Source organism: Budorcas taxicolor, chromosome 16, assembly GCF_023091745.1.
Source record: "Budorcas taxicolor isolate Tak-1 chromosome 16, Takin1.1, whole genome shotgun sequence".
Taxonomy (NCBI): Eukaryota; Metazoa; Chordata; class Mammalia; order Artiodactyla; family Bovidae; genus Budorcas; species Budorcas taxicolor.
Genome location: NC_068925.1, coordinates 23651750 through 23665011, shown reverse-complemented (window position 1 = coordinate 23665011; position 13262 = coordinate 23651750). Strand labels below are relative to the sequence as shown.

At 35.5% G+C, this 13262-nt stretch overlaps 1 protein-coding gene across 1 annotated transcript in view; it reads right to left on the bottom strand.

Annotated features, from left to right (window-relative positions):
* The window catches only part of LYPLAL1 (lysophospholipase like 1), a 28676-nt gene that overhangs the window by 13455 nt on the left and 1959 nt on the right, over positions 1 to 13262 (bottom strand). Inside the window, exon 2 of the mRNA XM_052654075.1 lies at positions 10201 to 10300. Coding sequence (XP_052510035.1) covers positions 10201 to 10300 — 100 coding nt within the window. The remainder of the gene's footprint in view (positions 1 to 10200; positions 10301 to 13262) is intronic.

Genomic DNA, 13262 nt, shown 5'->3' with positions numbered 1-13262 from the left:
ATGTTTTTATGTACTTAGACTTTTATTCTATGGAACAGAGTTTGTGGAACAGGCCTACTGGACTGCAAGGTATAATCTGATAATTTTATCTTAATAGAGGTTTCAGAGTTGCTTCCATGAAGGCTATAAAAATTCACCTTTCTACAAGAAAAGTCAGAGAACATCTTTTGGCCCAACAGCTTTAATTACGATAGTAACATACTTTAAAACATTACCACTGAAAGGCAGTAACTACAGCTTTAAAATCAACTTTACTGAGATATAATTTACATATATAAGTGTACAGCTTTTAGATACACAGTTCAAAGACTTTTGACAAAGTATTTCCATAGTGATACAGAATATTTTATTTACTTTAGAAAATTCCATCCTGTCCACTTGCAAGCAAACCCCATTCACTTCCAACACAGCCACTATAGATTAGTGCTGCCTTTTCACAACTCTACGTGAAGGAATTACTTATTCGTATCATTGGCTATTTTTTCCTATTGGAATTTTGATTTTTTCTCACTAGTTTCAAAGTGTTTCTGTATACTATTCATCTAAATATTGTTCATTTGTATTCCAAGTATTTTTTCCAAATAGATTTCTGCATATTGACAAATGTATATAAAGTGTCTTTTTTTAAGCCAAATCAAAGACTTTACAGTTGATGTACTCTGAGAGGTATAATTTTAAATTAAACTAAATTAGTTTAAATTAAATTTGGGGGTATTCTGATTTATTTTATTTGCAATTCAGACATTATTACAGGTAGAATCCAAGATTATCTTCTAAGATTTTTGCTTTCATTTTTACATCTAAGTTTTGAATTTTTCTGGAATTTATTTCCTGTATGATGTGACCTAAGGGTTGAAATTCATTTTCTCCCCTATGTGCCAATTGTGCCTGCACTGCTACAAAAACAAAACACCTTTTCTCGTAACGGTGAAGTTCACCTTTACAAGAATTTACCTCTGCCGTATTATAGTTCTGAAGAATCTAGTATCTCTCGCCATAGGTTCTATAAGAGAACTAAACCATAATGCCTAATACATTAACTACATATAATGAATGGACTTCTCTCCAAAGCATCTAGAATGGTAATAGTTCTATCCGTGGCAAAAACTGAGAAAATGACTGTTTTGTGACTCACTGAAGAATTCTGGTTGAGAAAGGCTCTGTTTTGTTCCACTGATTTACTGGTCTACTCCTGTATTAGGATCACACTGACTACATCACAATGGTTTTAGAGTAAATTCTGAGGTTGAGTCAGGTGGTCCCCTCTCCCTATCATCACCACCACATGTCTCTCAAAACCTGTCCTGCCTATTCTTAGGTATCTAATCTTCTTTCTCTAAGAAATAGTAATCCAATATTCAGTAAATTTTAAAATAATTTCAAATAATCCCCTTTAAAAGTCCTTTGTGGGATTTTAACTAATACTGCATTATTGCCTGGGAATTAACATTTTATGACATGAATCTGGGAGGAATGAAGGTTTTTGCACACTGCACTCTTTCCAGGATCTGCCACGTTCTGGGCCTCACCTAAGGCTCCTCCTGCATCGTCCCCTGGGCTCCCAGTGGGCGAGACAAAACCCTGCCTCAGCTCTGTATGGGGACTCCTTCAGAGCCTAAATTCTCCCTCATTCCTGCAGGCCTTCTGACTTCAGAAGCTGCTTGGCTCAAGACAGGGAGATAAATTGGAATCAGAAGGGGAGAAAACATTCCATCCACCCCTCCTCCCAGAACCCTCTCTCAGGATTAACTTTCTTAACAGGACTCAGAAAATGAAAGCAGGTGCTTTCCATATAGCATTAATGCCACTGTTAGACAAAATTAAATCCCAAACCAATGAAATTGCCACTAAAACCACAATGATCTTCTGAATGAAAACAACATACAACACTCAGGCTAAAGCCTGAATTAGACTGGTACTCTTGTGACTTATTTCTACTTCCCTTTTCATTTTATTCTATTTCTCTTAAGTGTTTACTTGTCTGTCTAAGCACTTAAAAAAGGATGATATCATAAGCTAAAATATGAATCATTCTGGGAACTCAGCCATTAATAGAAAAAAATGACACTTACTTAACTTTTTGTCTTTGACAGTGCCTTATTTAATTAGAGATAGATGCTCCATAGAATGTAAGTTTTACCAATTTAGCAGCTTTTTGTTCTCTCAGTTCTCTAACAAAACTAATTCTGTCCAAAGGAAGATAATAGGGAAAATGTGATGAGACAAAGAATAATTTAGATCTTTTTGTTAAGAAAACAATCAAGAATGCATAATTCTCCTAAGATGGTAGAATAGCCTTTCAGTAAAGCATGAAAGTAAGATTGTTTTTTAAAGCAGCTAAACAAACTGGCACATATGTTATACTCATTCGCCTTCTTCCTCAAATAAATCATTTCATTAGCTGGCATAAGACAGCTCAGACATTATTACCATAAATAAGTATATTTGGCATAGAACGTCTGGGTGGCTTCTCAATCAATCGATCAATCAAACCATTACACGCTGGTAAAATATTAAGCAGGAATAAATGTTCAAGGTCTATGAAAAGAAAAGACATTGCCATTCAGCTTGTCACCAAGTTTTGTTCCCTGAAAGTCATAAAATCAAAAGGTCATTCACAACCTTTCAGACGCTGTCACTAGGTTCCAGGCTTCCTCTCTGTCCTCATTTCACTGTTCCTCCCCCAGGATTCCCTAGGTTCCAGTCACACCTCCCTCGGTTTTCTTCAGAACCGCTTCACTACTGATCCAAGGACTTAGCACCTGACATTTCCTCTCGCTGGAATGCCCCTTTCCACAGTGATTACCCCCACTGCCAAGAACAAGTATTTGCTGAATGATGCATGTCAATAAGCATTTGTGATTTGGGAATATTTTTTGTCAGTTAGAAATAATAAGGATACCTAAGCAGAGACATTACTTTGCCAACAAAGGTCCATCTAGTCAAGGCTATGGTTTTTCCAGTAGTCATGTACGGATGTGAGAGTTGGACTGTGAAGAAGGCTGAGTGCCGAAGAATTAATGCTTTTGAACTGTGGTGTTGGAGAAGACTCTTGAGAGTCCCTTGCACTGCAAGGAGATCCAACCAGTCCATCCTAAAGGAGATCAGCCCTGGGATTTCTTTGGAGGGAATGATGCTAAAGCTGAAGCTCCAATACTTTGGCCACCTCATGCAAAGAGTTGACTCACTGGAAAAGACTCTGATGCTGGGAAGGATTGGGGGCAGGAGGAGAAGGGGACGACAGAGGATGAGATGGCTGGATGGCATCACCGACCCGATGGACGTGAGTTTGAGTGAACTCTGGAAGTTGGTGATGGACAGGGAGGCCTGGCGAGCTGCAATTAATTCACGGGGCTGCAAAGAGTTGGACATGACTGAGAGACTGAACTGAACTGAAAATTATTTAGCTTTGCTCTGAATATCTTTTGACTTTATTTCTTGTAAAAATACATTCTGTGATTTCTAGAAAAAGGTCAAAGTTTTCTTTTATTGATTTTTTAAAAGGATGTATTTCTAAGGAATAACATACTTAGAACATGTGTCTAACTTTTATGATCCCATGGACTGTAGCCTGCCAGGCTCCTCTGTCCATGGGATCTCCAGGCAAGAATACTAGAATGGGTTGCCATTTCCTTCTCCAGGGGATCTTCCCAACCCAGGAATGGAACCCAGGTCTCCTGCATTGAAGGAAGATTCTTTATCAACTGAGCTATGAGGGAAGCCCAATAACATACTAATAGATACTTAATACTTAAAATACTTACAAAGAAGCAAACTACTTCTTCAAAATAGCATTCTTTTAGGACAGTTCCTTGCCAGTGAAGTGTACTTGCAGTACAGATCCACTGTTATCAGGAGACAGATCTCCTAACATCACGTTTCAGGTATGAATCCTAAGTGATGGAGTAAAGATGAACCTATTACTACTAAACCTAAACCAAAAGCGCCTAACCTTGTTTCAGAATATAAGTTTACTGAAAAATATAAACATGCACTTCATGTGGAAAAACAGTAGAGGCACTACCGATAAACACTAAGAAACTATATCATATAAATTATTAATAGCTTATTAAAAATTACTATTTTAAAAATGGAAATTCTACTAGTAAACTCAAACCAACAGAACCTCTCATTACAAATACAGCTAAAGTATGTCACAGAAATAAAAATCTTTATTGAGCACTTCAATTAAATATAGTCTAAATTAACATAATAAAACAATGAAGCATTATTTTCCATTTAAATCAACACAGCAGCTAAATGCTGACTTTTACTGAATATACTCTAACTCAGCTGATTAAAAACATCTATTAAATAGGGCTGAGAAAAGGAATACCTTATAGCCAAAGTGGCAATTCACAGTTTAATCGAAATATACTGATTTGCTGTAATAGGCCACAACTGGGTATAAGCAAAATAGACTACTGTTCTCTTAAGTTCTTTAAAGCATGTATGACTGTTAGAAGCAAAAATTATAACCTTGTTTGATAGAGTTTTCAATGTATGTTGATAAAACACATACAATAAGCAGCATGTATAACATTAAGGAGGGGAAGATAAAGGAATCTATACGGTTATAAGGCTTCTACATTTTGTATAAAGTGGTAAAAAACTAACTCTAAGTAGGTAAAAGATGTGATATACATGCTATAGTCTTTACAACAATCAGAGAAAAAAAAAACAGTGAATAATAATAAAGCATTAATTTTCTTAAATCCAAAAAAAGATGGAAAAGGGAAAAAGAGAAATAAAAAATAAATTTAAATGCAAACATAGCAATAGTTACAATAAACACAAATGGTCTAAATAAATCACTTAAAAGACAGAAACTGCTAGACTGATTAAGAAAAAAACAAAGCCCAAATTATGTTATATATAAGAAATACATCTTAAAAATAATGGCATAGATGTTAAAAGTAAAAAAATTTAAAAAAGATATGCTATACAAACAGTAAACATAGAAAAGCTGATAAATCCTGTATGATTATTAAGTACAGTTCAAGGAATTACCAGAGATTGAAAAATGAGCATTTTATAAGATAAAAGTAGCTTTTAATGAGGAAGACAGCAAACCTGCCTGGGAATGTACCTCATACAGCTCAAAAACCATGAGAGGAAACCTGGCAGAACTAAAGGGGGAGAGAGAGCAATTAAAGTCACAGTTGGAGGTAACAACACCCATTCTGCGGTAACTAATAAATGACTTGGAATCACTAAGAAAACGTTATAATTTAAAATAAATATTCAGTATAATCACCTTGAACTACTGACATCTGTAGAACTCTATACACAGTAAGAGGCACCAAGAGACCACACGCACAACCATAATACAAGCCAGTGAGGAGCCAAAGAATCAAACTGTACAGAACTCTGGCAGCAACAGAAACGACATCAGGGATCAACAGCAATAAAACACCCAGAAAGACCCCAACGACTGGGCCACTGACAACATATTTCTAAATAGTCTATGGGTTAAAGAAGCTTATAGAACTGTTGTTTTCCATATCTGCCCAGAAAAGTATCTTTCATCCCACATGCTCTTCTCAGAATGTGACTCAGATACTCCCATCAAGAGGCAGAGGCAATGTCTCTCTCCTTGACTCTGAGTGGTCCTCTGACTAGACAGGAAATGGCACTATGGCACGCCACTCTAGTATTCTTGCCTAGAGACGTCCATGGACAGAGGAACCTGATGGGCTACAGACCATGGGGTTGCAAAGAGTCACTCTATTGAGCAACTAACACTTTTGCTTTCAGGGGAGCTTAGAAAAGATTTCAATATATTAAAAATACAAAAGAGAAAATTAGTGGGAATTATCTGAGGCAGTGATTATTAGAGCTTTAATGGAAGGAAATAACAAATGTAAAAGCAAATATAAGTAACAGAAAAAGAGCACAAAATAACCAAGCCAAAACTGTCCCTATGAAAAGATTAACAAAATTAATAACCCTTCAACAAGATAAAGCAAGAAAAAAAGATATAAATTATTGATATTGGTAATGAAATAAAAAATATCGGCACAAATTCTAAAGGCATCAAAAAAGAATATCATGAACAACTTTATATCAATAAATCTGGTAAATTAGATAAAAGATACAAACTCTATGAGAAACACAAATGATCAAAACTGATACAGAAAGAAACAGAAAATCTGAATATTTTCATTATATGAAAGAAACTGAATTTATTATCAAAACCTTCACAGAAGAAAACTTCAGGTCCAAATAATTTCACTAGTGAATTTTACTAAGCACTGAAGGAAAAAAAAAACAAACTCAGAAAACGGGAAGGTAATATTTTCTAACACATTTTAAGAGATGTAGGGAATTCCCTGGCTGTCCAGTGGTTGGGACTCAGTGCTTTCACTGTTGAGGGCCTGGGTTCAATCTCTGGATGGGAAACTTAAGATCCTGCAAGTTATATGGCGTGGCCAAAAAAATAAATAAAATAAAAAGAGAGTATAATCTAGACGACAAAACTTTAGAGAAAACTACAGATCAATATCCCTCATGAATGCAGATTAAAATTTCTCAACAAAATCCTAGCAAATCAAATTCAGCTATACATAAAACAAATAATACATTATGACCAAGGGGGGTTTAAGCTAGGAATGAAAGGGTGGTTTAACATTTGAATGTCTACCAATGTAACAAAATGAAAGATAAAAACCATGATTATCTCAAAAAATACAGTAAAGTGATTTAACCAATTCAGAAAAAAAAACTCAGCTAATTAGGCAAAGAAATAAATTTCCTTAATAAAAGGTACACAGAAAAAAACCTATAACATCATACTTAACAGTGAAATACTGAATTCTTCCCTTCTAAGATTATACAAGAAGACACACCTTGATTCTATTAAACACTTTATCAGATGTTCAAATAAGCACAATAAAGCAAGACAATAAAGTAAAAGAAAGATTGGGAAGGAAAAAGGAACACTGCCTTTATTTACAGACAGTATTATCATTTACACAAAAAACATAAAGAATCTACTAGATAACTACTAGAAATAAGTGAATTTAGGAAGACAGCAAGATATAAGAGTAAGATCCAAAAATGTGTCTCTTATGTAGAGTACACAGAACTGTATTCAATATCATGTGATAAACCATAACGGAAAAAGTTATAGAAAAAGAATGTATTTATGTATATAACTGAGTCACCATGCTGTGCAGCAGAGACTGTTAGAACACTGTAAATCAACTATACTTTAATAAAAGAAAATTTAAAAGGTGTTTCTATGTACTTGTAACAATCAAATTAGAAGTCTAAACTTTTTAAAAATTCTATTTACGATACAATGAAAAACCATGAAATATTTGTGACTAAACTTAGCAAAAGATCTCTTTACTGAAAATTCTATAGCACTGCTGAAAGAAATGAACAAAGATCTAAAATGGTGACATATTATGTTAATTTCCTGTAAATAAACCTCCTATGGATTACATGCAATTCTAATAAAAATCCAAACAGGTGTTCCGTAAAACTGGTAAGTGGATTCTAAAATTTACATATAAATGCAAAGAACCTAGAATGAAAGAATGCTGAAAATGAACTTATATCACTCGATTTCAACATTTGCTATAAAGCTGTATTAATCAAAACAGTTTTGTATTGGCATAAAACTAGATAAACAGACCAATGAAACAACATTCTAGATAAGAAGTCATTAAAATATGTTCACAAAACGTTACACAAAAGAGCTTATAGCAATGATAATCATTGTTTTTAAAAACTGGAAATAATCCAAATGTCTATCAACAGTAGAATGAATAAATAAATGTATGGTATATTCACACATAACATCTACTCAAAAATTTTTAAATGAACTACTGATAGGCACATAAACACTATGTTGAGTGAAAGAAGACAGACACAGAAGGTTAAATTACTCCATTTAGTTGAAATCCAACAACTGGGAAAACTATCCTACAGTGATGGAAATCAGAACAATGGAAACCTATGCGTGCTAGGAATGGACTGGGAGGAGGCACAGGAAAACTTTCTGGGGTGATGGAAACGTTCTTGTAATTGAAGCAATTAAACAAGAGCATATATTCATAAAAACTGATCAACCTGTATGCTTAAGGCATTTGCATTTCACTGTAAATTTTACTTGTAAAAAACATACTAGGACTTCTGGTAGTAAGATGTCATTACGAGAGTGAAAACGCAAACCAGACAGGCACAAGATGTTCGAATCTGTGTTTTTAAAAAATAAAAGCTTTAATAAATTAATAAGTAAAAGACAAATAAAAACTGGGCAAACGATATGAGTGGATGTTTCTTTGGAGGACATACAAATGCTCCATAAATATAAGAAATAATACTCAGTACCATTAGCATTAGAGAGCTACCAATGAAAAGCAGAAGCTTCTACTACACAGCTACTAGACTGGCTCAAGCTAAAAAGACTGACAGTGGGAACTGTTTGTGTGGATGTGAGATGAATGGAACTGTCAAGCATTGCTGGTAACAGTGTAAACTGCTCTAACCTCTGTGGAAATATGTTTGGCATTCCGAACCAGAGCCAACACAGCTAAACCTGCTTCAACATTTCATTCTTACTCATTTCCATAAATATCTAGCTTGGGTGAAGTTACATAACAGGAAGCATCATTTCAAAGGTGGGAGCCTAGATCCATTCTAGGACAAAACTGTGGTGAACAGGTCATTTAACCCTGCATACCAATTAGGTGGCATCAGTGGAAAGATTTACAAAGCCAGATCATATTTTCAGCATATTCTGGTAAGAATAACTTAGTCAACAAAATACTACAGTAGAGAAAAACTTACAGGTTTGCAGGTGATGGAAGGGAAAACAGGAGAGAAAATAAATACTACAAAATTTGGACAATGTCACAAAGTGTGAAGGAAAATGTCAAAGCATGAAAATTTGCTGCAGTTTTAGAGTTTATTAAAATGCAGTTTTAGAGTTTATTAAAACTTTTATCAAGTACAAATTACATTAAAAAAGAGAGTTAAGAAAGGCATGCATCTACCACTGCCTCCTGATGCTATTTAAAAGATAGTAAACAAAGGAGATGATACAAGACTTTCTACGGGCAGTGCAAGAAAAGTGTTCCAATAGATGTAAAGCAGCAGCTACTTTGTACTACCAAATGAAGCCATATTATGCTACAAAAGCAAGGTCAATAAATCTGTGCCCAAACTCCCTGCCTAAACAGAGTAGACTGTTTGGAGTATCAGTCAGAGACCTTGAAACAGCAGAGTACGCTATAAACGTCAGATTATTCTAATAACATACAGTCAAACAGCCTTCTAAGGTGTGGAATCTGAACTGAAAACTACACACTTAGTGGCACTGTAGGCTTCCTCAATTTGGGACTTGCTGGTGAAAAGTGGTCCATGAGGCTTTACAGACAGCGAGTCACTGGCCTCATGCTCATTCTAGATTAATCCTATTACTGGACAGGTCCTAGAAGGAATAACTGAAAACTCTTAGGAACTACACTTCTTACGTCATTTACTGCAACAAAACATACTTTAAAAAAAACTCATGTCAGCAGTTAAGTCATTACACAGTGAAAATATCAGTACTGATATACATATCCATAGTTACACATTCCTAGAACAGTATCCTTAATTATATCAAATTCTGTAAAGTCCTTCTAATTGATGCTACTTCATAAACATCGTGCCAGTGTGCTAAATTAAACATGCCTCATATAAAACACTGCATAACCAATCACTGTATGTACAATCTTCTTTTTAGGTTTCCTATCTCAACATCACCACCTTCCCATTCCCCCTAATTTTCAGTTTCTCCCAGTACCTGCTCTATATATCTACACTGAATTGACTGCACGTCTTACATTTTCACAAATGTCCTGGATCAGGCTTTCATGATGGCTAGACTATCAGATCTAACTTTTGGCTCCGTACTAGAACTCATACTAGAATGAAGCTTTGAAAATATAAAAAAGTCTTTCTGTTGTGGCCACATCCAAAACTAACTGAGTCAAACCCTGGGGGTAACAAGTAGGTGGAATTGCGGACACCAGTTACATTTTCATTTCAGATAAAGGATTTCAGAATTAAAAAACTGTTCTGGAAAAAGAGGACCTCAATTTAAAATATTATAAATATAGAATTAAGCTGAAAAACCATCCAGCTGCTATGTGTGTGTGTTATGCCACAGAGTTATACTGAGTAATGATTTAAATGACTGCATACCTGGGAGGAGCTGTTGGATAGATAACTTTTATGTGCTGGAATGTTAAATCTTGGTTTAAAACTTGCTTGATCCACGTTCTCAATCCTTGTCCAGAATCACCTGATGAATCACAAAATCTAGATTAAGTTAAAACATTTTGCCAGCACAGTGTTTTGACAAAACAGTGTATTTAAAAGTAGTCTATAACTTTCAGGTCACATAAGCTGGAACAAGAAATAAAAAACTCTTCATAAATAAACTGCACAGAAACCAATTTATCAATGAGGACTAACTGATCAAGCATCAATAGCTAGAAATAATTCTAATTATTTTACTCCTGATTCCACCCATTGATCACTTTAAAGCCCTCTTTAAGCTTGAGTTTTTAAGTTTCCCCATGTGTTTACAGGATATAATAGGAATAAATAAATTAAATTGATTTTTCTAAAAAAAAAAATCCATATCTGATTTTAAACACTGTCATTTCTTATTTTATTCTTAAAAATAGTAAATTCCTAAAGTGCTTATAAACTTTTGTAATTGGAACAGTCTAAACAATTTTCTTCGTTAAACCAATAAATTTCTTCAAAAGACGTATTCAGCACACTTTTATTTTTGAATTTGAAGAAATGAAAATTTAATTCTGATGTTTACATAGTCTAAAATAATGATCGTACATCCCATGGCTGAAAAATAACCCAAGCTTCATGCAAGAATGGACATACATGTATTTCCATAAAAAAATTAAACTATAGGTTCATTTTGTCTAGTCTTAAAGAGAAAAATTTCAGTTAAAAACTCTTAGTTTGTAATCAATCAATTCATTAAGACAGCAATTTTAAAAGTATCTACCGAATACTTATTAATGTGTGAGACACTATGCTTACTGCTAGAGAGGCAGTGACAGAAAGGTGACGGGGAGAAAGTTCTTGCGCTCACGGAGCATATAGTTTATTGTGAGAAACAGACATCAGTCAAATAACCATATACAGAAATGTGAAAGAAAGTGGCTGCAAATGTAACCACTGCAAAAGAAAGACACTTGGTGCTTAAAGGATTTCTTATATTCAGAATTACCCCCAACAAGATTCAGAGATAACTTCACTAGAATATAAGCTCCGCAAGGAAAGGTTCATTTTGTGTTTAGCCGTGAATTATTTGTTCATCTGATGCCTAGAACAGGACTGACACAAACTAGGCATCCAGTAGATAGTTGTGGAATGGTTTGAACTGGGATCTATGGGATGGTGAAGAGTCAAGTGCAGAAGGAAAAGCAGCTCAGACAGCATAAGGCAGATGCTGAAACCCTGCACAGGAAGGAGCAGTATGGCATCGAAGAACTGAAAGGCAGCAATGAGAGGAAGAGCAGTGAGAACATGGAGAAGCCAAGAAGGTGATTTTTTGCAGAAAGGGGGCACACTTCTAAGGATTATTCTGGAATCCTTTTTCTGCAAGTTGTGTGGAGAGGCCTGAAGGAGGACAGAGATGTGGAAGGATCACTCAGGTGGCTGCTGTTCAGATGACAGTTGCTTAGACTATGGAGTAAATAGAAATAGATACCAGACATAATAAGGAGACGAAATTAACATCTCCTGCATTGGCAGGTGGATTTTACCACTGAGTCACCAGGGAAGTCGATGAAATTAACAGAAACTGGAAATAGGTTAGTTATGAGGGGTCAATTGTGACAGGTTTCGAGGGGGACAGCAAAAGTGTTTGGCCAGAGAGGAAACACAGGAAGCAGCAGGTCTGTAGACGCCGAGTATGAGGTACCAAGGGTTCAGCAAACTACAGCCAGCTGGAGGACAAAATCCAGGTCCCTAAGGGCTGAGAGCTAAGGGTTTTTAAAGAATTTAAAAAAAAAAAGAAAGAAAGAAAATGGAGAAAACAGAAGAGAAAAAGAAAAATACGTGAAGGAGAATTTGTGCAACCTACAAATCTTAAAATGGTTACTACCTGACCCACACTATCTGCCGCCACAATCCTCCTCAGGTATCTTTTCCGGCTCCTGTCACTCTAGGCATCCTAGCCTTACTGCCATTCCTTGACTGTTCTGGTCTTTCCCTTGTCTGCACAGTCTAACCCAATATTCACATAATTCAAACACGTCTAGCAGCTAAAATATCATCTATATGGTGAAATCTGCTCTGATCACCTTATTTAAAACTGTAATCCCATCATACATCTCATTCTCCTAATCTTGGTTTTTTTCTTTCCGAAGAATGCGCTATCGTTTACTATTAATACTTCTTCCAGTAGAATGAAAGGCCCTTGAGAGCAAGGGTTTCTGTTGTTTTGTTCATTGTTGTATGCCCGGAGTCAGGAACAGTGCTTTGCACAGTGACCACATAATAGGGATTTCTTCAGTGAATGAATTCATGCATGCATGACTATTAGGCAATTGGATAAACAGGTCTAGTGCTCAAAGGAGATCTAAAATGAAGACGCATATTTGTTTCACATGAATGGAGATAAAAATAGAATCTGTGGGCTTGCATGGAATTTAGCCTGGGGAGAAATATGTAGAGGAAATAACAAGAGGAGCCAGGACTGAATTTTGAGGAAGTCAACATCAATGGCCAGGGAGAGGAAAATGAACGTGCAAAATAAGCCACAAAGAGCAAACGGCAGCAGAAAGAACCAGGAGGGTTTCAAGAAGAAAGCTGAATGCTGCTGACAGTTCAAATAAAAGGATGACTTGAAAAATGCCTATTATATTTAGCAACACAGAGGTTACTGGTGACTTCAGTAAGAGCCAACTCAGTCAATTCACTAAGACTTACTATATGGGGAGAAAGCAGGTCATATAGGGTTTGGGCCTATGTGAATCTTACAGCTCAGTGTGAAATACAGACATTAAATTAGGTGAAGCATATAACAGCGTGAATTAATCTAACCTGAGAAGTGAATAAAGCTAATTAAGTTATCACGCTTTCATCATCTTAAAAGAACGTATTGGTATTATAGTAACTGAAAATGCTCAAATTAAGTTGGCTACATATAGCAAATTTACACATGATGCTCTACGGTTGTCATACCCTATAAGAGAACCTCAAGTTTTTAAGATTAAAAAAAACCAAAA